Source organism: Scleropages formosus, chromosome 9, assembly GCF_900964775.1.
Source record: "Scleropages formosus chromosome 9, fSclFor1.1, whole genome shotgun sequence".
In the NCBI taxonomy this organism is placed as follows: Eukaryota; Metazoa; Chordata; class Actinopteri; order Osteoglossiformes; family Osteoglossidae; genus Scleropages; species Scleropages formosus.
Window position 1 is genome coordinate 1,729,278 of NC_041814.1, and position 26,742 is coordinate 1,756,019.

Sequence of the window (26,742 nt, forward strand, 5' to 3'; positions counted from 1 at the left end):
CTAAATATTAAAAGAGCAAAAGGTTGCCTGTTCCAAGCTGCAAAGCTTCTTTTCAAGCTTCAACCTTGTAAGCCTCTATTTTATGTAACTGAAATTTCATGCTCTATAAACAGTGAAAGGGTTTTGATAATTTTCAGATAATTTAGTTTCAGTCAAAGATTTGCAGCTTCTGCTTGCTTGCACTTGGGTGCTGCTTCTTCCCTGGCTTGTAATTACCTTTCCCATGGCTTAAAACTGTAACAATGTGAGTATTTCACAAGTCAGGAACACTGACAATGATAAAGTAAAAACATACAGTATTTATTGTTCCAAGGACATCAAAGTGTAGAAAATCTGGGCAATCATATTGATGATCATAAAAACAAACAGATTATTTCTGTTATATCACCATTATTCACAGATATTAAAAAGAAAGCTACTGAACTCCAGTCCTCAATACCGAGGGGGGAGATTCCTTTAAATTAGCAGTCTAACTGTCATACATTTGTCTCAATGGCATCTGTCTAAGAGAAAACATGGCCAGCTATTCTTTCTCAGACAAATCCAGACAATGTGAGGGAAGAATGCATTCTGTCACATGTTCAAGCGATAGCTGTTGCAAATTATTGTACAAAAAAATAAAGTGAACATGAATACTGATTGAAAACTGACACACACACACACACACACACACACACACACACACACACACACACACACACACACACACACACCAGAGCCAGGGGTGCAACAGAGAATCATTCAATGGTATCAAGCATGAAGAGGACTCATTACAGGTTGTAGGCTATCTACAGTCAAGCACAGCTTTGCACGAGTCAGCACAGAAAACAGTAATAAGGCATCAACCACCCTTCGGGATCAGTGAGTACAGCAGACTCAGTATCCATTTCTTTACGACAATTCCAAACCAATTTAAGGCATAAAATTTGGCTGGAAGCTGTAGATAAGACAAAGCACATAATAAGTTATATACATAAATTGCTTGATATTCCAAATTATCTTCAACTCTGAAATTCAGTTGTCCCAAATGGTTCAATAATGTCCCCTTAGATATCAGTCAAACTAAAAATGGGTTCAGATTTTGTAAGATTATCACAGACTTACATTTCAATACATTGTATTGCAAATGACAGTGAAAAAGTGTGTTTCACTGCAATATAAATGGACTCACTGTAGTTTGTCTAGCATTGTAAGTCACCTTGGATGAAGGAGATGTTCACCTGAATTGATACTGCAAGAACGCCCTGTGAATATTAGGAATATGAATATTACTAGAGAGTAACTATCAGTGTTAGTAAACTGCTGCTGCTGAAGGGCTTAGTTTCCTTCATAATGATGGCCAACCTATGCGATAGCTGATGGATATGAGATTTCAGTTAACGTGCTTGACTGAATGCATAAGATTCAAATTATACTAAAAAACACAAGCAAAAAAAAAAAAAAATTCCTGACTACATCATCACTTATGCTAAAATCAATGTAATTTGAAGAATAGCATAAAAAGATTACCAAACATCCATCCATCCATTTTCTTTCCTACTTGTCCTACTAGGGTCGCAGTGGCAATAGGGAAAGCAGAGAGGCCCAGCCGCCCCTCTCCCCCGCAACTTCCTCCAGCTCAGCCTGGGGGATCCCCAGCTGTTCCCAGGCCAACTGTGACACATAATCCCTCCAGCGGGTCCTGGGCCGACCTCGGGGTCTCGTCCCAGTTGGCCGTGCCCGGTATACCTCCAAAGGGAGGCGCCCAGGGGGCATCCTTATCAGATGCTCGAACAACCTCAGCTGGCTCCTCTCAACGTGGAGGAGTAGCGGCTGTACTCCAAGTTCCTCCGGGATGTCCGAACTCCTCACCCTATCACGGAGGGTGAGTCCCAACACCCTGCGGAGAAAAGTCATTTCAGCCACTTGTATCCGCGATCTTATTCTTTCGGTCATCACCCAGAGTTGATGACCATAGGTGAGGGTAGGGATGTAGACCGACCGTTAAATAGAGAGCCTTACGGCTCAGTTCCCCCTTCACCACTACAGTCCAGTACAGCGACCGCCTACTGCGGCCACCGTTCCCAGTCTGTGGCCGATCTCACGCTCCCTTCTTCCCTCACTTGTGAAGAGGACTCCAAGATACTTGAACTCCTCCACCTGGGGCAAATTCTCTCCCCTTACCTGGAGGGGGCATGGCATCCTTTTCCGTGAGAGAACCATGGACTCAGACTTTGAGGCATTGATCCTCATCCCAACCGCTTCACACTCGGCTGCAAACCGTTCCAGTGCGTGCTGGAGGCAACCATGTATGGTGCCAAAAGGACATCATCATTCACAGAAAGCAGAGATGTCACCTTCCGACTCCCACATAGAATGCCCTCCTGACCTCGACTGCACCTTGATATCCTGTCCATGAAAACCACAAACAGGAGTGGAGACAAGGCACAACCTTCGCAGAGTCCAACACCCATATTGAGCAAGCTTGACTAAATACTGAGTATGCGGACGCAGCTCTCGTGCCGTGTGGCCCCAGTACCCCATACTCCCAAAGCACCTCCCACAGAATTTCCTGGGGAACAGAGTCATAAGCCTTCTTCAAGTCCACAAAACACATGTAGACTGGATTAGTGAACCCCATGCCCCCTCAATTATCTCTGAGAGGGTAAAAAGCTGGTTCACTGTTCCATGGCCAGGACGGAATCCGCATTGTTCCTCTTCAACCCGAGGTTCAACCATCGGCCAGAGCCTCCTCTCCAGCACCCCGGCATAGACTTTCCCAGGGAGGCTGAGAAGTGTGATACCTTGATATTTGGCACATGCCCTCCGGTCCCCTTGCTTAAAGATAGGGATCACCACCCCAGTTTGCCAATCCAAAGGCACTGTCCCCGAGGTCTATGCAACATTGCAGAGGCATGTCAGCCATGACAGCCCTACAACATCCAGAGCCTAAAGCAGTTCCAAGCAAATCTCATCCAAACCAAGTTACCAAACAATTTTCTTAAATTTTCCCCCTTAAAACAGAGTGAGTATTAATTTGATTCAGTATTTACTATAGCGATTTAGGATTCTTTAGCTTTTCAGTAGCTTAGGTTCCTGCGGTTCCTATCCCTGATATCAGTACTAATTTATTTAGTGTTGCACAAGTCCACCTGCTACTATTTTCTATATACTGTATGTGCTATTCATTTGCCAAGGGAAACACACACACACTTTCTGAACTGCTTGTCTCATACAGGGTCGCAGGGAACCGGAGCCTAACCCAGGAACACAGGGTGAAAGGCTGGAAGGGGAGGGAATACACCCAGGATGGGACACCAGTCTGTCGCAAGGCACCCCAAGGGGGACTCGAACCCCAGACCCACTGGAGAGCAGGACCCGGTCCAACCCACTGCGCCACCGCGTCCCCCTACAAGGCAAACACCTCTAACACTCTACTTAATAATAATAAAACTTGCTTTTGACGGTTAGAAAAAGAATATTGAGGCCTCTGGTAATCGATTTGTTCCACACGATTTAAACTGATGATTTATTTTGCAATACATTATTTCTTATATTGCTAACAGTACAAATACTGGCACTTATTACAAAATGCCTTCTTTTCAATGGTAGTTAAATACCAGTTCTCTTTCAAACTACGGTGAGTGAAAGAAAATTTAAGAGCGTTCACCAAAATTTTCCATGCACTTTTCAATCAGTGCCTAGATGTTTACTGTGAATGTTTCAAACACATGGCCTAATTCAATATTTGTCAACTTTCATCATATACCAAATATCTCCCACAAAAGAATTATATAAGGAGCATTTTTTGCATTGAAGTGTGCATACATTTTTCAAGAAACCCTGCAAAACCATAAAACAAGCAGTTGCATCTGTAGTAAAATTTGCACCTTTTTCCAGATTTCAGTAACTTAGCCAAGCTTTGGAACATAAGCACTATGCATCATGTTAATCGCACAATTAGTAAATGGATGGCCTGGCAGCACATCAAATAGTGCTGTCTAACACTAGCAATGGTGAACGGAATGGTGATTCCTGTTCAGTCTGTGTGAGTTTTCATGCTTTCCTTACATTCACATGGGTTTCCTTCGAGTGCTCTGGTTTTCTCCCACTATCCAAAGGCCTGTTTCAGGTGAATTTGACTCTAAATTGCCCATTGTGTATGAGGGAGAGAGTGTTACATTGCTCCGCTGTATAGATGAGTGACTTACTGTAGGATGTCTATAACCTTACATCACATTGGATGGAAAAGTTAAATACTATACAGTATTCATTGTAATTCACTTTGGAAAAGTGTCTGCTGAATGTAGTGCATTTGTTTTTCAACCAATTTCGTGTAATATGGTTCTACCACATGCGTTGATCTCTTTACCAAGTGACGCATTTTGTCCCAATTTCAGGGAGGCAGCAGTGTCAAGTAATGGTTGTCAGATAATGGACGACTAATTGGTGGGTCGCTGCATCAGTTTTGCAAACTGACCACCACGGTATTTAACATCAGTTGCTGTTATTCAGTGAGAAATCCAGTCATTTGAAGTGTCATAACATTAAACGTTTCTGTATACAACTCAAATGAGAGAATGCAAACACAGCAGGTTCAAGACATAACGCCTTTTTTCATAGCACCAGGAAAAAGTATTTCCCACTTTGTCAATATACTACCAGAACATGCCTTTAACTGTAATCGAACATCAGTACTTAAGACTTTCTTGCCAGAACATTTTAAGATGGTTTTTAAAAATAAAAAAAAATTTAAAAATTTGCATAAATAGCACTTACACAAGTGGTACTTCAATACACTACACATGTTAAGAACAACTGGAGATGAACAGACATTCTAATGGCTTCAACAATTCTAAAGGAAAGTTTGTTATATTTACTGACACATTACCTACAGAAGAGGAACAGATTTTTATTCTGTGTGAGCAACCAGGAAATACTCTTGCTTGCTCAGCTAGGTCTAATTTGCCTGTCTACAAATCTCACAGGCATATTCCTCATTGAAGGCTTATAAACAATCGCAATTTCTCTAAAAATGTATACAACTATAATAAAAATAAAAATTGGCTGCTTTTCAAGCTTCAAAAGTCTTTCACTCATGATCATAAATATAACACCATATTTAAAATGGCTACATTTCAAAAACTTGCACTGGAATAGCACTGGAAGAGCTATTTAAAAAAGTGGAGAAAAAGCAACCAAAATGACTGAAATGATCTACAGTCATTCTAAAAAGATATGAATTCCATTTGAGCTTCCTCCATCCCTGCAAGGTGCTTCCTGAAGATGCTGCAGGACAGGGATTTCCACACCCTCTGTTCTTTACCTTAAACATAGCTATACCAAACTACATATATTACTATGTCTACTGTTTCATAAAAATGGGGGGGGGTTAGAAAAAATAATGACTATGGTATGAAACCATACCAGTATGAAGCAATACAGTTCAATATAGGACCTGCCAAAATTTGGCTATGGATACTTTATTGCCATCAGCTACTAAAACAAAACAACATAGGGGGCGCAGTGGGTTGGACCAGGTCCTGCTCTCCAGTGGGTCTGGGGTTCGAGTCTCGCTTGGGGTGCCTTGCGACGGACTGGCGTCCTGTCCTGGGTGTGTCCCCTCCCCCTCCGGCCTTACGCCCCGTGTTGCCGGGTAGGCTCCGGTTCCCCGTGACCCCGTATGGGACAAGCGGTTCTGAAAGTGTGTGTGTGTGTGTGTGTGTGTGTGTGTGTGTGTGTATATACACTAAAACAACCAGAATCAAACACGGAGAATGAAAGTGAACTTTACTTTTCTAAATTCTTTCAGCATTCAGAGATTATTTATAGTGTCTACAGAATCCATGCACCAAAATTAATAACTATGCTATTAATGTTCATAATATAACTTTCATCATATTATTGTTAAGGCCACCACTGTATTTGGAAGAATGCCTTTTCGCACGAGTGTTTGTCGAGATATTCTCTATTCTATACTTTTAAATGAAGGGGGGGAGGAAATCAAGGATCTGACAACTAGCCATTGACTTGTCCAGATCGTTCATTGTAGTGTTCATCAAGTACCACTGGAGGTAAAAACACCACCACCAACGCATGCATCACCAGCGCTAAGAGTATCTTTCCCAGTGCTACCTTTTCTCCTGCATTCCTCTGTGCTTTTGAGGAGTATAATATGCAATGCTGCACAATATGTCTCCATAGTGGTTTTAAATGATGTGCCCCTCCAAAAAAGCCGTTTATGACTCCCACACCCCAGACGAAGATAACTGCAGGACACCTCTTACCAGGCAGTGCAACTTCCTTAGTGTAGATGTTTTCCTGGCCATCGAGCAACTTGTCCTCCTCATCCTCTTCCTCCACATAGCCATGCAGGTCCTCCAAGTAGGGCACGACTGTCATGCTGCGCCACTGGTCATGCGTGTCTGGACTTGGGGGGATGGGCACTGAATTTTCTGACTGTGGGTGTTTCTTACGCACCCAGCTATGCAGACAGGTGAAAACAGAGGTTTTATTGTTACCACAGTATAACATAGGTTTAAGATCTCTACCCTATGACTGAGGGGGGGAGGGGAGAGAAAAAAAAACTGAATTTTTAAGTCCTAGGTGGCATAATATCCTGGAATAGATAACGCAAGATGAGTTAATGTGTTCAATCGCATTTTTTTCTGGGTCAACTGAGAAAGTAGGGTACATTTTAAAGTGGGTACCTCATATAAGTTGTGGGTAAAAATGTCTGGTACCCCACAGAGTAATGTCAGTGGTTTCTTATGAATATTAAAGAGTGCTCTCATTTCATCTTAATGAGCACATTTGAAGATTTCATCTCCAAGTCTGTGATCAGGAAGTAATTTCCTCCAAACCTCACAACTGCACATTAACAATAATGCTGAAAATGACATGTGTTAAGCTGCACTGAACAGTTTCGTTTGATGAACTACGGAACTGTGACTGCAAGTAATTACGTAAACCAATGTAATACAGAGCAGGGTGAAGAAAACAGTAACCTGACTGAAAAAATAAAAACACAGTAAATGAAAGGATCATTCACAAAACACTGCCCATAAGTATGACACACCATAAATGCTCACACAAAGAATGATTAAATAAGCAGATGCATAGAAGTACTGGAGTTGATAGATCACGTTTCATGCTTTTATTTGATAAGCATGGTAATGGATTTCCGTTCATTACTATGGAAGTCCAACTAATATTAAATAACTTGTATCCTGTGTAATCCAACAGAAACACATTGCAGCAGTAGCCCATACGATGTACCGTGCCATAGTCGACCAAAGCAGATGAAATAAGCATGAGACATATGCTTTTCCGAGAAAGAGAAATGCAGACACTTTGGGTTCAGACAACCTGCCAGCGACACTAAACACAACGCAGCAACACGGGCTGAGATGTGCAAACGTGCTTTCTCTCACAGGGCGTGCTAATGAGGCTAGAATCGAAGGCGATACCCAGTTCCGGCATCAGAGCCTCGAGGCGGGATCGTGATGACTGCAGTACTGTGCGAACTCGGGTGGGGGTGGGCACATTTGCAGTGGTCTCTTGCTCTGCCGTGGGAGATGGAGGGGACAGCCTGACTCATTGTATTGTAGTGGAACTCCAGCCTGCCCGCCCCCATACCCCAACACCCCCCACTTGACAAATCACCACGCTCGTCTGTTGGCGCGCGGTTCACAGTTCGCTGTACAACAGCCCCACCCCCCACGTATCATGATATCATGCACAAAATAAAGCCTGAAGCAACCATGTGGGCGCCACTTAAGCACCTTTTTGATGTTGCCGCCCCCTCCAGCCCCCACAGCCTTCTCCGGACACCTGTGTCCATGCACCATTTCTCACGCAGCTGTGTTGTGTCTGTCACAAATGCTCTTTCTGTGCCAGCTGCCCTCTCCACAAGCCCATTTAAAAATTTTCACATTTTTACACTACAGCTGAAACGTTAACATGCCATGTAGCAAACCTTTAGGAAGGATGCTATATATTTATTAAAAAAGAATGACGTTTAAGTGAAACAGACAGAGGCTTAAAGACATTCTGAATTTCCATGACAAGAAAAACTAAGTGACCATAAGGAAAAACACACTTCGGGTCAGTTTGATTACTAGGTTACCAGTTAATGTTCATAATGAAAAACATCCGTATGATGGTACAGAAAAGGTGCTGTAGCAGATCAAGGCTACATTCATGCTTGAAATGAGGGCCAAAAAAAGGCAGAAAAATCAGCCATAAGCAACCAACCAAGGATGCAGCATCATAGGAGACTCATCATTAAAATTACATTAAATCCAGCATGTTGTCTCTACCCATTGTACAGTCAATTAATTTCAAAGTCGTGGATGCCCTTTTGTTGGTTTAAATATTTATGCCGTCTTTCCGTTATTTATTTCAGTGCCTTCCCCTCCTCTCTGCTGGGGTCTTCAAGGCAGCAGGAAGCCAAGCACATTCAAATCCAACCACTTAAGGAACACAGAGCTATTAAGAGCAGACCAAAAATAACCTGACAACAATTATTTACTGCCAACATTATCTCAGCTTCTGAAAACACATTGTTGTGAAAAAAAGAAACATCAGTATTACCGAAATATTTTTTAGATTTGTAAGAAATCTGACTAATTTTAATGCATTATGTAGTTTATTATAATGCATATAATGCATTTTTACCAAAAGCAAGTTTGCAGTGATTTGCTACATGCGTGGTGCACTGGGCAGTGGGTTTAGGATGTTTTACGTTACTCCGTTTAGCAGACATTTTCTCCCCAAAGTGACTTCCAATGAACACTATGCAGTGTTATCAGGCCACACACCTTATTCACCGCGGTGACTTACACTGCTAAATACACTTTTTACAATGGGTCACTCATCCATTCATCAGTGGAACACACACTCACTCACACACTATGAGTGACAGTCACCAACCCACCTGAACAGCATGACTTTGGATTGTGGGAGGAAACCCACGCAGACACAGGGAGAACATGCAAACTCCATACAGATCAAACTCATGTCCTCTCGCACCACTCACACCGTGGGGCAGCAGCACTACTTGCTGCGTCACTATGTCGCATTTTAACCGAAATAGTATTTTGTACCTTTATAAGTACAGATGACTATTTAGAAGTATTCAAAATACATTTAGACTCATAAAGAGGTCACTACTGAAACATCTGCACTTCTACGTATGAAAATTAGCAGTTCTAAACAGAACAAAGTGTAACACCAGGCAACTGGTTGTTCCAGCCCTCAGTCCAAACCATTTCTGATACAATTCCCCATACATGGGAAAGGCTGACATTTCCCAAACTTTATATCCTTTCTTATAGGAATCCAGTACAAAAAGTGAAAATGACAAGATTTTATGCCCTCACTGTGGGAAGGAAACAGTCAAGCGTGATTTTGCCTTTACTTCTCTAATGCATTGGTCAGGCTTTTAAACTTTGTAGGAGCACATGGATTCGCTTCAGTCATTCGTTGCCATAGTAACTGCAGCCTGCACCTTACCAGAACATCATTGTTCTTGCAGTGTCTGAGGCTCCCCAGTCTGCTACAGCAAGTTCTCATTCTACTCAACATTTCCACAACCCTTCTCTTCCCATCTCTAGAGAAGTCTGGAATACAAAGATCTGCACTGACCAAATCTTAGCCTTACCCATCAGGCAGAACCTACCAGAAAGTATGGCATGACTCTGTGGGCTCCTCCATCCCTTTTAGCTGGTGTCTTGCAGGTTTCAATGTTGGGTAACATTCTTTTCTAGTCATATAACATCACTGAGCTCGACTGTCACAAATCATTTACATTTATTCATTTAATTGATGCTTTTCTCCAAAGTGAATTAATATGTTGAGGTACTTACAATTATTTACCCATTTACACAGCTGGTTAATTTTACAGGAGCAATTCAGGGCAAGTACCTTGCTCATGGGTACTACACCAGGGATGAGATTCAAACCTTCAACCTTTGGGTCCAAAGGCAACAGCTACCACTACACTACCTGTCCCAAAAACCATGGCTTTTATGATCACTGATATTTTGATGAAACTCAACTCTGCTTCTTTTTCCCCCAACATGACATGGAAGTTCCTTTGTGCATTGCAGTATGCCTTGAGAACATGACCAGCTACCATCAGCTACCATTGTATAGCTCATTCTCTACAGGAATGAGACCTTCCATCTCCCTGCCAGCCCAAAAAAAATTAATTTCTTCTGCTTTTACTTTTTGTCAGCACCCAGGAGGCACTAGTGACACAAGTCACAGTTTCAGCATGAAGTGGACTTCCAGAAACTTCTGCACAAGTCTCTCCTGCTCTTCTTTCTTCACTGGCTATGTGTACTAAGCTCAAAACTCTAGTTACACTCTACAAGGCAGTCAAGTCAACAGTACTACAGCAGTTCTACATCTTCTCCAAGATCTTACATCCTGTTAATATCACTATGCTTCTCGACTTCAAGTCATTTGTTATCGTAATCACAAGAGGCCTAAATTCAAAAGCACGCCAGTGGTGAGGTGGTCTCCTTCAGAGTAACAGAATCCCACACAGTTTTCAAGAAAGGCCTTGAACGTCACCCTTTTTTATATAATATATAAATTTATAAACATAATTCAGTCCAGACCTCCAGAAAGTACTGGGAATTTAATGTACCCATATGAACGTAAATAATAACAGATAAATACTAATAGACCCTTCATATACTTCTTATGAACTCTAATGGTGGTCATAAGCACCTTTAAAATGGCAGTACTAAACAATCAGCATGCCTCTTAATTATATTTCTCTGTCTTTTTTGTGTATTTTTGTACCTTGAGATTAATATATTTATAATTAGACAGAAATATGCTTTTGAAAGCTTAATAAAATACACATTTGTACTTGTATACAGTCACACTAGTCACATTATGTAACAGCAGTTTGAAAAGAGGGAAGCCCCAGACACTTAACACATTCCGTAGCTGGTAGCAATTCATTAATTCAGTTACTTGTGGCATACACCCTTGTATATCAGTTATATACTCTGAATCACCATTTTAGCTATAGTTAAAACCACCTGTCCTTCATGCAAGATGCCTGTTTTCATCAGAATGATAATGCAACTCACTCTAGCACTTACAAGCATTAAGCAATTACCAAAGAAAAACCATTTCAGACTTTTGGAATAGGACATGATTTTGATTCAAAGCATCTTTTTCAGAATGGATTCTGATTAAAACAACTTGAACAAGAAGCCAGCCACAAATTTAAAAAAAAAAAAAAAAAAAAACAGCACAATGACTAAGTTTCATCGTAAGAAAAAGATCAAAGCCTATAGTCATAAATCCTTCTTGTTCGGATAAACAATAACGGGAAACAAATCAGCAAGAATATACACACAGCTCTTCAGTACATATCATTACATACTTAACAGCCTGGATGTTCCACATTTAATTTTTTTTTTTTTTTTAAATTTATAGAATTTTGTTACAAGGGGGGGGTGCGGTGGCGCAGTGGGTTTAGCTTTTGCCTGCTCTCTGGCGGGTCTGGGGTTCGAGTCCTATTGGGATGCCTTGCAATGGACTGGCGCCCCATCCTGGGTGTGTCCCCTCACCCTCCGGCTTTGCACCCTGTGTTGCCGAGTTAGGCTCCGGTTTGCTGCAACCCTGCTTTGGGCCAGCGGTTTCAGACAGGGCGTGTGCATGCATGTGCAAATTTTGTTACATAATTTTATTGCATTGTGACCCATTTGCAAAAAAACAAAAGTTATTTTGTGTGTGTGTTTATATGTTATTATATTATTTTTTTCCAGAGGCAGCGATAATACTTGTGTACTGCGACCTGCAACCCACTTCATAAGAAAACTTGAAGTCTACACTGATCATTCTTTCCATTACCCCACATCACAGATACACAGAACTTTTAACACTCACTGGGGTGTCACATATACTTCCAGTTCTCATTCATATGATAGGCTTATACATAATATGAATTTGCAAAAAGTTGCAATTAAAAATCCAGCACAACAGACCAACACGACAGCTAGTGGTAGCAGAAGGTCTAGTGTGAAATAAATGCACCAAAAGTTTAAGGAGTATTTTGAAAGACAGAATATACTGCACAGCTGTAAGTCTCTGAAATACTGACACACTTTTACTGTAGACTTGTGAACCCGTTCAATATATCCATGTGCTCTGAACTGAAGAGTGCATTTAATTTATTTTCTGTGTATGCTGTACACATAATGTTATAGTGTTTTGACTACTTACTTGTGCTGTCTGATATGTTGCATCGAGAACCTCTTTACCGGGTCATGTTCAAGCATTCCTAGAGAAAGAAAAAGGTAAGAAAAAGCCTGACTGAAAATTTTATAGAAGGGAAAAAAAAAAATGCTTGATTCCTTTTAGCAATATTATTTAACATCAGAATATTTTCCAAACGCCTTGTATCAGACATATTAAGAAAATACTTGCATATAAACAATTCATTTAAACCTGGCTTGCTTTGACAATTATAGCAGTTTTTACTGGATAAAAAGTCATTTTACATATTTTTTTTTTAAAAAAGCTATTGTAAATAAAAATGCAACTAGATGTTCATATTTTTCACATCTATGAGTATATGTATGCTGGCTCCTCACTTTACAAAAAATTGGATTCGGATTCAATCGGACTGATCCGAGCACGATTGTGAACATTTATACCTTACACGAACTTAAGAGATCACGGGCAAAGTGAGTCTGGAAGAGATGAGTTTTAAGACCCTTTTGAAATGTGGACAGAGATTCAGCAACATACACTTAGTATTTTAGTCTACCTATGTATCAAAATGAAATGTTTTAAAATAAAACTCTTGGAACAAATAAAAAATGCATAAAGCCTTGAGAAAGAACAGTGAGAGCTGCAGTTAGAAAGTTGTGACAACCCAAACCATAAGAAATTACTCTTTAGACCCTCATCTATGAAGTTCTTCACTAACCAGCAAAGTCATGCTCATTGATGATCACATATATATGCATATATCTATGTGCGATGTATACCAGACAGCAAAAACAAGCCCGCACTATTCACACCTTGGTCCATTTTCCTTTGTGAAGTGAGGGTGATCATTCAAAAGACAATTAGAAAAAGATGTGTAATGTAAAACTAAATTCTAGCCACTTAGATGAGAAACTCAACAAGAACCAATTTCTTCTCAAATCTGGTGATGTATTGTACAGAGAATCTCTGGTGATAACTCTATATAGTTTCAAATCCTTTGAAGGGAACTTGTGTGTACCTTTGCATAAGACACAGTCCTACACATTTACCCCATTTATAATGAAAGTACATTGGGTAAAGCAGCAGCTTTGTAAATTCAGTCAGGCCTTTCAACCAGGTGCAGCAAAATTTAAGAAACTGGTGGTCAAGGGGACAGTCCTGCACCCTAAAGGCTGTGAGTTTAATGCCCTGAAGAGGCTGATTTGCAGTGTCCTTGAGAAAGAAATTAAGCTTAAATAAATAGTAAATTCTCAAGTGCTGAATAATGGATAAACTTTCATGCAGCTACTTGAGTAATGTAAATGTTTAACAAAATTAAACAAGGAAGGTGAGTAGAAATGGTTGATATTCGGATAAACCTTTACGCACCTACTTGTGTGATGTACATCGGTTCATATGGTGGAAAGAAACTAACTGTACTTTAGAATCGCACATCTGCATCTAAGTGTTTCTTCCTTGATTTAATGAACACATTGTATTTTCTATGAGATGTACGTCACTTTGGAGAAAAGTGTCTGCTAAACGAATACATGTAAATAAGATATAGTAAAATACCCAGATATTACTAACAGAGAAAATACAGAACTACAATAATCTTCAAATAATAAGAACATTGCTGAAAAAATATCCAAAACAGAACAAGTGCAACAAACCCGTGTAAAACAATAACTCAAAAATGAAAGTGGTCTGGTGATGTAATGAGGAAGCTAAAGAAACCAGGTGGTATATTTGATTTAATCACAGTAGTGACTCCTGAGGAGACCCCAGAGAGACCCACTCAGCTAATCATTAATTAATTAACACTTTTTAAAGATCACCACACCCATCCTACCACTTACATCTGCATGTGATGTGCCACGTCCAGCTTCACCGATGGTGCAAGAGACAACATTATCCCTGGCACACTACTGATTAACAGACCTATTTATTCGCTTGGCATTGAGGAAAACTCCACCTGAAGCAATTCTGGCAGATTTGCACAAAAAACTCTGCAATAACACATAATCACCAAGAACAAAAGTTTTATGGTGTATAGGAAAATGAGAGACTTGTAAGGTAGACATAAAGTGTGGCCCTCAACTGATGTTACTATAAATACACAGTATTAATAATAATAATAATAATAATAATAATAATAATAATACCACCACCATTAAGCATTATTTAACATCTTTGTCAGAGATGACTTACAATGTAAAACAGACAGCTTTTTTTTTTTTTTGCACTTACCCATTTATAGAGCAAGGTGGGGCAACTGTCCTAAGGCAGCATTAAAAGCAGAGGCATTCAGATTGTGAAGTGACGGCTCTAAGTACTACACAGTAAAGGGCAACTGGTAGTGAATTTTAAATCCTGATTATTTTAAAATAATTTGTGCGCAATCTGTCAGTGTAGAAATGGAAGTGCCAAAATTCTGAACACACACCATTTGACATATAAAAGAAAGTTTTCAAAAGTGCCAAGCCCTGCAGACGTAAAATTTGAAGGGTCACAACTACAGGAACCTGCAGGAATTCACAGCACAAACAGCTGATTGTAGGAAAATTCCTCAAACAATTTGACCTATGTAGAGTGATCATAGAGACCTAAACACACACTCTTCATTAAGGCTTCAGTAATAGACGGAAGGAGAAGGACAATACAATCCGATTTTTTAGGTTTTCCAGGGTGCTGTGAATCAGTCAAAAGCATTGCAAAAAAGCAAAACAGGATGCTATTCATTTCTTGGAATCCACATTTGATGTATTTATAGCTCTACAGGCACCCCAAGCCTTCTGGTGAGGTAGTTAGTGCATCCTTAGGTGTACTTAAAGGCAACAACAAGCCGTGAGCACTAGGGTTCTGGATTAATTTGTGTTACAGTTAATATTAAAAGCTAAATCATTCACTAAAAAAAATGCTTCCTTTTCACGCAATTCTTACATTTTATGCGTATAGGAAACCACAAGCAACTCATTTGCCACTTTACTTTCTGGACTGTTATCCCTACAAGACTGCTGGTTTAAAGACTTGCCTCTGAGAAGATCTGAAAGAAGGGGTCCGCAGTCTTCCGGAATACTGTAGTCACCCTTCCCAATGTTTTCAAATAGCTTATAGATGTTGTCCCCTTCAAACGGATACAAACTTGTTGTAATGTTGTATCTGCAAGAAAGCATTTTCCATAAATTACATTTTAAATGGACGAAACTTTCTTCAGTTGATGATATTAAAAAAGGGTTTTATAAGCAAAAAAAAAAAAGTTAAAAAACTCACAGCGTGACACCAGCAGACCAAATGTCAACTTTGAACCCTGAGAATTTGTCCTGGCCATTGGCAATCTCAGGGGGCTGAAAGGCAGGGGAGCCCTGACTGGTGTAACACGTGTCGTCATCTGCGAACGGGTGCAGGGCCTGAGAGATAAGAAAATGGCAACATACAACTGCTCGGCAGAGAACTTTTTTGGAACCTACACGCAACAAGAGCAAACACAAGGCTATCATGATGCCTCGCAGCTCCAGGGTTATGGATTTTAATCTAAACGCAGATTTAGTATATATGTAGCATTTGAATTAGTTTGTTCTGGGAGCTCTGGCTAAAAATAAAAATAAAAAAAAAAACAGGTCAATCAGGTAAATTTCCCTTTCTGACAATAACTGAACAAGAAGGGAAAATTATTGATGGATGGAAAAAATATAATTTCAGGGGAAGAAGAAATTATGCAAATGCAACATTAAGTTTGTTGCTTTTTAAATGTGTGTGGAATGACATTGTGGCAGATGTTCCTCTTAAAGAACCTGCGAAGAGCTCTCTGTTGCAGTGTGAGGTCATCTTACATATCAAAAACACACCACCACTCACCCTCTGGGCTCCAGGAAACCCCAGACGAGGGGGAATATTTTACCTCCGCTACACCAAGGTCAGAGATTTTTAGCGAGCCGTCCTTTGTCAGCAGTAGATTCCCTGGCTTAATGTCCTTGTGAACGATTCCCTGGCTGTGCAAATATTCAAGGCCATCTAAGAGCTGGCAGAAGTACCTGGACAAAAACATTTGATCAGTACAAAATATATTAGCCACATATCAAAATCATAAGAACACACGGCCAACAAATAAAACATGGGGAATAACCAGACTGTTACTAGTATTATGCCTTTACTCTCAACATACCCGTGAGCTTGAAACACTGGAAACCGTTTTTCTGGTATGCTGTCCAACATCTCCTGCATCCCACACACACAATATTCCATCACCATATACGTGAAATAAGGTCAAGGACACAACGGTCTGCAGTGAAAGACTAGAATAATGCTGCATGTCAGTCAAGGACCCTTGCCTCAAAATTCTGGATTTTCTCAGGGACAGCTTGCACAGAATACATGCATCTGATATCACAAGAAGCATTATAAACATGTAATATGCTGAAAAATCTACCTTCTTTTACAGCATTCTTCTCGACAAAATGACAGAGCTCTGAACAACACAGCAATACAGTGAGAATAGAAAAGAAAAACACTAACGTGGATACTGGCTTGCTAGCAATCAGTTCATAAATAGGGTAACAGTAGAGAGGAAAATAAAACTCCCAAAACAAATTAAGGAGAGGAAAATTAACCTCTAGGGGTCCAAGCAACAGCAGCTGTCCACTCTTCCTGGGCAAACATTTCATTATTTTAGCTTATACTTTCCTCCAAAGTGACTAAAAATGTTAAGCTACTTAGAATGATTTGTCCTTATATATATGTGTGCGCAAGTACCTTATCAAGGGAACTACAGCAGGAGGAGGGATTCAAACCTGGGTTCTTCAAATGCAAGGGAGTAGTTCAAACCAGTGTGCTGCCTGCTGCCCCCTCAAAAACATACAATAAGTTGGTATTAAATGAAAGTAAATACGAATCTAAAAAGCACAATTCGGAAAGGGAAAAAGCCAATATTAGTCTTCAGAGAAAAGCAGTAGTGACTAACTACAGAAAGTCAAATACAAATAAATAGTGCTAACATTTAAAGCGATGGATCCTAATTATGTGACACCGTTGAGTCAATGCATCTACAGAATGGCAGCATAAACCAACATTTTCATACTTAACATAAATTGTTCCTGAGCCATTTTGGTTATAAAGTGTATGATTTCTTGAAATAATACAGAACAGGATTATTAGGATAATATAACATCTAGAAAATAGCCTTGGATGTTTTCATAGAAGATATTCTGAAACAGGAATTACTTTTTTAATGCAGTAACAAATAAGCTGTAGGCAAGGCACGGCTATATAGTATAAACCAGCAAGAAAGTAACACACGGCAGTAAAGCACGGACACTGTCACACGCTAGAGTTTCTCAGTCCCAGAATGCATCGCTGCAAGAAAGCATTACTACTGGGAGAGCCCAGAGTTACAGGTTAAATCTCCCATTAATGAGCTGCCAGAGGAACCTCATGACTGCAGAGCAAAGCACGGAGGAGACTGTAGAAATCCAGCAGTTACCGTGTGTCGTTCTTCACACACCCCAGCCATCGCTGGGTAACACAGACTAGCAGCTAATTACCCGAGATGATTGCAGCCAGCAAGGGCCTAGGAGAGCGGTCGTGAGAGCCGGGTTCCACTTTACAGTCTGATGCGGTTAGGATTTCAGAAAGGAGCAAAGCAAAAAGGAGAAGAGGCTACCCACGCTCAGAAGCAACATGATTTAAATGCCACACAATTTAAAACTGGATTAGATAAATGTAGCACACAAATGAAACAGCAACTATATTACAGATAACCACCATTTAATCAGTTTTAACCCACATGATTTGAGAAATGCTAATGATGAAAGTGATTGCTGCATATATTAAAATTATGCATCATATTGTGACACTGCAAGGCTTGTTGGATAGCTAAAAACAATGGCTTACGGGATGGGGGTGCCTTTCTAGGTTGCCAATATAGCTATTTACACATACGTAACTGTTTACAGTGTTTTCTCTTGTATTATAAACATACAACTGTTGGATCCAAAAGGTGCAGCCCTAACCACTCTATTACCAGCAGCCCCTTGGTGTATTTTTTTTCCTATTAAATTAGGAATAATCCACTACACTTTACTGATTTCCATTGTTGACACTAGAAAAGTTGTAGAAAGACAAAAAATTCACAGTACTTTCACGTCAAGCAAGTTTCATTTTCAAAAAACCAAAACGGCACCTAATAAAGCAGTCAGTTCCAGAACCTAAAATAAAGACCTTCATAAATATAAGGACCAGATTCAGAAAAATAAACCATTAAAAGCAGGAAATATGCTGCTAAGGAGTATATGGTGTGTGCTGCAGTCCGGTACTGGAGATGTTTAAGAGGCCTGCAAAGATCATTAGTACCATCAACAGAGTAGGAAGTGGTGAAAAACTGGGGTTGTGAGGCAGTCTGGAGGACTGCTTTATAGATCAGGTTTGCAGAAAGTTCAAGAGAGCCCCTGTGTGGGCTCAGAGATGAACTACAGTAAGCAGCAGATTTTTAAAAAAAAAAAAAAAACCACACAAATCTTGGAAGAGAAATGCATTGGTGCAGGGGGTCAGGGGAGGGGAGAGAGGAGGGGGGGAGGGAGAAAAAAAAAAAAAAAAAAAAAAAAAAAAAAAAAAAAAAAAAACTCAAATGTAGAGGCCAGAAAAAACACATCACACTGAGGATTCATCTGATTTTTTTTTAAAATAAAAAAAAAAAGCCTAATTATTAAACTTTCTTTAAATCTACACAAGTACATCATACTGGTGCCATTCACAGTGTACGGTTGAGTCTCAAAAATGTAACATTCATTTTCCTTTAAAGTGGTGATGTATGCTTTTCTGACTATGTTCATATTGGCTCTCCTACATGTACTGTATGCATGTTTAAATGGTGTCTAGAGTCACTGGGTTGCTTTCCCCTCAGGTCAGATGGAGACTATGCGAGCAAAAGAATCAAAATCTTATACGTAACATATGTTACCTAATAACCACAATATAAAAAAAAATTGTTTTAGCTGACAGTCATGCACAATATGCCGCATACAGTTAATGCAATCATATAGCATTGCTCATTTTGATGAACATTTTCTGATGCAAATGAAGGTATTCACACAAAAAATATCATTGCGCAGCATGCCTCAAAATGCTGAGTCAGTATATTTCATTTTCGAGCCTTGACAATTAAGGGCACCGTTTAATAACCTGGGAGTGCTGGGTTGGAAGGGAGAGAGGCATGCTTGACACCTCGGTTCACCAGAAGCTGAGTTAGAGAGCTCTGAAGATTAATGTCGGCACTTCAGGACCAATAAAGCCACATACTGCCACTGAAAGACATTTGTAACCTACTCATGTGATGCAAGTTTCATGATGACATACAACATAGTGATATGCATTGAACTATCAAGGGCAAAAACTGAAACTACATAATTCCAAAGGATATATTTTTTGCTTCTCTTCATTGTACAAAACATCCACCAGCTCTATCACGTTTTTGTGTCGTAGTCTTCGTAGCAGCAGGATTTCTCTGTGAAACAGAGAAAGCTCCAGGGTGAGGAGGTATAAACAAAAAACAGCAAAACATGGCAACCAAGGAAGTTTAGAATTAAAGTTGGAGTTTCAAATGATATTAATACTCAGCTGAGCAAGACAAACTCAGATTGCAGTAATTGCAAGGAAAGAAAAGTTCAGAATGGCAACAGACAACAGTACACAACATTTCTGAGTGCTCATTAACATGAACGCTGCTTTTTAAAGCAAAAATTATAAACAGAAAGATATATGTATACATCAATGTTCAGTACAACTTTACTATATTGCCAGTGTTGCAAAGGAATTATGAGCTTCAGAAGTTACACCCAGAAGGCATACTAGGCTAAGAATAACAAGACTCTTGTCAAGAGCTGCTCTGCCTGAGTATGGCATAAAGCCGCTGGTCATAAATTCACTTTGGTTTACTATGGGAAGACTCAACAGCACCGTCAAACAATTTTGAAACAGGGATTCTGGTTAACGCTTATAGATGCAGCTCAGTTATTGAGCATTCACCTGTAGTAAGGAAACTGCATCACAACACTAACACAGTGTGTGTTCTATACACTTGAAAAGTAACACACATTCATATCTATGCCAGACAGAGAGATGTTGTCCTCAGCGAACAATGGAAGTTACTCAGATGAAAAACAGCTACTTTTAAAACTATCATTTATAAGCTATTGTGCATATTCTCTTTTTTGTTCTGAAAACAAAGAAGGCCTTTTTTAAAACTAATGTGTGTCTTATGAAATACATTTCCCAGTATCATTAAAACCCTATTTCACATACAGTAATCGCACAAGCATACCTGGAATGTCAGCAGTTATGATTTTTAATATTCTTCTACTCACATGTTTTTTGATCTCAAGATATAAATTAGGGCAGTTTTCTACAGCTATATTTCCACCGGACAAAGATTAGTCAAATAATTCAAACGCAGTTAGTACATTTTACTCATTTCATACAAACTAAATGTAATACAGTACATTGCAGTCACACACAAAAACAAAGACAGACAGACATGCGCACACGCATGCTGAAGCTGCTTGTCCCGAGCAGGGTTGCGGCGAACTGGAGCCTAACCCGGCAACACAGGGCACAGGGCCGGAAGGGAAGGGGACACACCCAGGATGGGATGCCAGTCCACCGCAAAACACCCCAAGCAGGACTCGAACCCCAGACCCACCAGAGAGCAAGTCCTGGCCAAACCCGCTACGCCACCGTGCCCCCCACTGCAGTTACAGCGCATAACAATTAAAGTGTAAAGAGTATCCTGCTCTCCTCACCCAGAACTGGGTGTTAAGACAGTTCCAGGTCATAGTTAACAGTTGTCCTCATAAAAGAGTTATAAAATCCATGTCCAGAGTGACTTACAACATTTAGCAATTTACCCCAACTTGCTTCAGTAAAAATCACCCAGGTATGTAAGTACCTTGCCCAAGGGTACTGGGGAAGGAGGAGGGATTCCAACCTGGGTCCTTCGAGTGGAAAGCATGAACAAATATGAACAGAACTAGAGGGTATCCAGTCCGACTGAGGGTGGACGTGAATGAGAAACATTTAGAGGAATCTGTCTCAGAAACAGAGGGCTTCTTTATCAACCTCTAAGAAGTCAGTACATGTAAACATCGGAGATACAGTAAAACACACAGCTCTCACTACCAAAACACAAAATGTGCGACAACACCACCATTAAATACAAATCCAAACTGTACATCAATACATAATGGGTACATATGGTATTTACGAAACTTAACTTGAGGATATAGTACCAGTGTCGAAACTCACACAGGATACATGAAATTTGTGTATTAGCTTTTAAACTTATTTTTCCAAAGCAATGTAATCAATGGAAAGTTTTACAAAACTTTCCAGGCATACACGTTGCACATACAGTATTGACTAAAATTTAATCAAGAATAAAATAATCAGTTTTGGAAGTCAGTATATTTCCACACAGAGTGTAAAAAAAATAAATAAATAAATGCAGAATCCCTATTTTTTTGTTCAAAAGACAGCAATCATTTCTTCATGTCAATCAAGATCATGTGATTTATTGACTATTTATTAGGAGGAAAGCAAGTGTCATGCTTAAAAAGACTGGCTGACTTCCAGGATGGACTTGGCAATTTAGTGTCACTCGTAAGTCTCAAAAGGCATTTATTGTATCGCTACATCTTACCTCTGAAAAAAACCAAAGGATTTTTTTTCTCCAAGCACAAATAAGAAAAGTATAAGTCTGGACATGTCCTTGACAAGTAAGAACATTTCTAGTAAAATTCCATAGGCAAACTGCTGAAGTCAAACAGCATGTGGGGAATTTGATAAATCCCACTATTTACACATTCGTAAAGGTCACCAATTCTTTTGGGAAAGATGCAAGTAATTGCTCGTGTCATAGATCTGCAGCATTATTTACAATCTGTGCTGCTTTGGCATGTCTTCTGCAAGTGAGATTGATGTTTATGAAATTTCTGCACATTTTGTGTATACCTGTTCTACAAAGAAAAAGGACCAAATACCTGGCTTTAAATAAACAAGGCCAAAAGTTTTATGCATTTATCCAAGCTCAAATTTTCAGTTGAGCTCCATGTTTTACTCAAAACCTAACCCCCCCCAAAACAAGGCCCATTCCGTAAGACTTTTCTCAAAAAAAAAAAATAAATTTTTAAAAATTTCAATATATAGATTAATTGAAACTGCAATGAATCCCATATTCTCATTAATTCAGGGCTATGTGTCCCATATGCCAACAATTTTGGTAAGCCCTAGACATGCAACTTTGTGAAGCAGGACACCACCATAAATAAAAACACAAAGAAGGCATTATTCTGAGGATTAGAATTTTTTTTGGGTGCTATTGGATTCTACAGTATGATGGCAAAGGGGGGGGGGGGGGGGGGGAATTGTATTCACTGATAAAAAGGCATAAAGAACTATAACTGCAATGAAGGCTTCCAACTAACTACAATATGTTAATGAAAGCTATGTGACAGAGGTGCAGATCAAGGGCAATTTCAGATCTTTACACTGATCACTAAAATACTTTCAGATAAAGTGGAAAAAAAAAAAAAAAAAGCAGATAATTTGCTGAGATGTACGTCGCTTTGGAGAAAAGCATTTGCTAAATGAATAAATGTAAATGACAATGGCCATAGACACACAGTTTACCCTAACCAGTCCACAAACAACGTATGACGACTCGGTAGACCTCTACTGCATTATAGAGTGTCATTTTCCCTACTGACAACATTCATACACTAACAAAACTAACAAAAATATGACCAAATTTTGTTTAAAAGCTGCAAAAACAGAGGAAGTATAAAGAAAAATAACTTCTTTAAAGCACTGCAGCTATAGTAAATAGTTCATAAGACTTTTACAAGATTCTGAGAATCTTCCATAACATTGAAAAGGGGTGTATTGTACAGTGAAAGTATGAGGCGGAATGTGGTACACTGTTTAAATTCATATTAGCTTCTTATTTATTGTAAATAACTTTCCAGCAGACATCACAACTGCATTATCACTAAGGCTCTTCAGGCAAGATGTTAAACCCCACCTCTTCAGAGTAGAGCAGTCAATCCAATAAATGTTTGTTCTTGTCCTTACTTTACTGGTAAGGGTGAATGACATGGAGAGGATGTTGATTCTTGGTGACTACTCAGTTTTCACTCTAGCACAGAAGTGCCTTGACATCATGTATCCCGAACTGTGCAGCTGAAACCCATGCAGTCACAGGGAGAACATTCATCACCCAGTTCAGAAAACACTGCACTGGAGTTTTGAGGCATCAGTAGGGCTGTTGTGCTACCATTTTACTGACATGCTTCCCCCCTTAGCTGTGGAAAGGTCTGAATCAAGGAGGCATCGTGTGGCTTGCGGCAAGTTACTGGGCAGGATCGAGGTACCGGACAGCAAGATTCTCTCTCAAAAATGCAGACAAGAAAACTTTGACACAAACCAAACAGATACTCTATCAGCCAGAAACAAACAACAAGGAAACTGGCCACCATAGCAGCAAATCCAGCCTTGCCCTCAAGCTCCCAAAGTCCTCAGACCAGCTGCTTAAGAAGTCCACCACAACTGGGAGCAGCTTGTCCTCATCAGTGAATTAAGGTGGGGAGCTGTTCATTACAAAGACCTCAGCTTTTGCTCTGAGCTGCACCACCTACCCACTCCGTTTCCTCAGGCATAAGTTATAACTAAGGGGTTACACCAACACAGAGGCCTTAGAAAAGGCAACAGCAAGGAATAGCAATAAGGGGCCCCTCCCTCATACCCTGTGCACGGATGGTAATGATGTATTCCTTAAATGATCTTTAAAGGACAGTTAAACTGTTACTAAAACACAGGAACAACCATTGATTAAAAAGTTAAAATGCAAAGGCATAATGCCTTTCAACAGATCCAAGAAAATGACACAACATCCACTTCAAAATTGGGTAACTGGGAAAAAAAAAATGTATGGATAAAAGTAAATATTTTCCACTGGAATATAAAGTGTCACTAATTACACCCATTTAGAACTGCTATCATTTCCATCTCCGTGCATACTACTTAAACATGCCCTTTATGTAAATAAATATACTACTTCTACAGTATTTATTGCATTTACTTCAAAATCTGTTTCTTCATACTTTAATGTTTTGTTATGCTAAATGTGTCTGAATGAGCATGCATCATGTGAAATTCCTTGGATGTGCAAATGTATTTGGTCATTATCTATCCTCTTAAATCTGAAAATTCCCAAAGGTTAAGTATAAGAGTTACCCAAATGCGAAATGTGGCGCAAAGAGAACACACAGACAAAGGAGAACACTTACTTTTCAACATTAGCCTCTCCATTGGGGATCCTCCTCAGCTTCTTCTTCTTGAGGATTTTCACTGCTCTCCTGCACAGGGTCTCAGAGTCCAGCATCTCCTTGACCTTGCCGTAAGAGCCCTCACCCAAAAGATCCCCCACAAGGTATTTGCCGATCAACTTGGCTCGCTTGCGGCGGGGCTGATATATCACCTCCGTGGAGCTGACGTGTTGGATAAAGGCGACCGTTCCCACGAGCTCATTCTCTGCCAACCAGTCAAACTCTTCAAGGTCATTCGCACTCATCTCTGCCCCTACGACAATAGTTATTAGTTATATTAATCTATTCGAGGCAGGAGGGAAAAAATTACAATAAAGTAAATGGAAACCTAGAACTTAACAACAGATGAGTAACATCTCATTATTTTTGTCAAACTTGTCAAAGAATCAAGTGTTTCACTAGACCTAAGGGTGCTGTTTGCATTGCGAGGAGTCGAGTTTGCTGGATGGACAACAAGACAAAGGCAATGCCGAATGCGGCTGTGTGTGTGTGTGTATGTAAATCTCCGGTAGATTCTGACAGTTTGAAAAAGTGATTGGCAAAATCCATCCCGCTCTCAGCAATCTCTGCACCATATTGAAGTGGCCATGCAACCTAATCCAGGACAGATACATGACATGTGCAACGCAAAAAAACACACCAGACAGACAGCCCTTGTTTATGTTTTGGTTCAACATCATCGATTTGCTTACTGCCTGATTTTTATCAGAAATTCAAGCAGTATTAGACAGTTCATCTCTAACCCCCTGGTCTTCCATTGCTTCATTCATTCATTCATTGTTCAGGCATCACAGGACCTCTATCAAATGGCGAAGCGAGACAGCAAACAGCAGCTTTTTCTGCTCGAAGCGAATCGTCGACGTCTGCAGGGGAGGGGGGAAAAAAAAAAAAAAAAAAAAAAAAGTCACAGCCGGAGAATTAATTCACAATAAATGAGCAAAGTAAACTTACCTGGTGTGTCAGTTTCTCAGTTAGTACTAAAACTGTGTGTGTTTAGTACCCTTGGTTGTCGAACTGAACCGCGCTTCTACTAGGAAGGAGGCCAATCTTGACCCACCAGCCCGGTGAGAATAACCCTGCTTGCCTTGTAAAAACGTAAACCCTACTGTAAAAACAAGGTGAATCATTCAGTGTGAAGTTCATTCATTGCCTGACCGAAAGCCACCTCGGACTGAGGGGAAAAAAACACTTTTTTTCAAACGTGACTAACAATATTTATTTTGTTACAGTCAGAGGTACAAAGAAGGACTCACTCACTGCTCCTATTTCTTCCTCTCTCGCGCCGGAGTCAACCGTCCCGCGAGCGACGCGCCTCAGACCAGCTCTCACTAAGGTCCGCACTCCACCCGTTCCGACTCTTGGTGCGCAGGTACGCCGGCGCGCGCCTACAACACTCCCAGAAGAGTTGCCAGCCGCAACTGCGTTACCGGGCGGCCACCATCTTGTTTACCTCGCGAGCCCGCCCCGCGCGCCGGCGCGCCGCTTACTGGCTCACGAGTGAGCTGTGCTGCCTCGTCATCGGTTTGGGGGTGTGGCGAGGAAACGGCGCGTCCTCATTGGTGCGTCGGCCGAGCCCCTTTCTTTCTATGCAAAGCGCGTACGACGTCACAGATGTTTGTAACCAGTCAAGCCTGACTGTATAATATACTGTTTTGCTCAATCAGTGTTTCTATAAAAATATATAGCCGATTTCTATATAGCCGAATAACTATTCATAACTTATGCATATATTATAATTTATTCTATAATTTATTCTATAATTTATTCTATATTATTCTATATATTATATATATATCTATATTATTCTATATATTATATATATATCTATATTATTCTATACTATATTATTCTATTATTAAAAAGTATACATATGTGTATAGAATATTTCTATTATTGTAATGCAGACATATAGTTCTCTGGTAGTGGTAGGTGTTATAATATAGTTTAATAGTGTTCATGTTCATTATGCAGTACAATAATGTTCATTATGTACATACAGTGATGAACCTTTTTGGACTGTTTTATTTATATTGTAGTTCTCCTCAGCATGCCACTAGATGGCTCTGTTATGCATCCAACAAAATAATTAAGTAAGTGGCAATAATTTTTGTGTGAAAGCAAAACTGTGTGAAAAAGGTTTTTTGCACAATTTCTGGTTTCCTGCCTCTTT

At 40.0% G+C, this 26,742-nt stretch overlaps 1 protein-coding gene across 8 annotated transcripts in view; it reads right to left on the reverse strand.

Moving 5' to 3' along the window:
• Window positions 1–26,043, reverse strand: part of LOC108919871 (serine/threonine-protein kinase STK11-like) — a 47,781-nt gene extending 21,738 nt beyond the window's left edge. For 4 of the 8 annotated variants that reach the window (XM_029255180.1, XM_029255179.1, XM_029255178.1 and 1 more), the window contains exons 1-10: window positions 25,822–26,043; window positions 25,265–25,435; window positions 24,534–24,825; window positions 19,616–19,699; window positions 16,367–16,456; window positions 16,103–16,235; window positions 15,475–15,611; window positions 15,236–15,363; window positions 12,232–12,289; window positions 6,267–6,463 (exon numbers count right to left, since the gene is read on the reverse strand). In XM_029255180.1, coding sequence (XP_029111013.1) covers window positions 6,267–6,463; window positions 12,232–12,289; window positions 15,236–15,363; window positions 15,475–15,611; window positions 16,103–16,235; window positions 16,367–16,456; window positions 19,616–19,699; window positions 24,534–24,817 — 1,111 coding nt within the window. In that variant the 5' untranslated portion in view covers window positions 24,818–24,825; window positions 25,265–25,435; window positions 25,822–26,043. Of the gene's footprint in view, window positions 1–6,266; window positions 6,464–12,231; window positions 12,290–15,235; window positions 15,364–15,474; window positions 15,612–16,102; window positions 16,236–16,366; window positions 16,457–19,615; window positions 19,700–24,533; window positions 25,436–25,523; window positions 25,657–25,821 lie in introns of all 8 variants that reach the window. The other 4 variants (XM_029255177.1, XM_018728191.2, XM_018728190.2 and 1 more) reach the window with 4 other exon arrangements.
• Window positions 26,044–26,742: the final 699 nt, after the last annotated feature.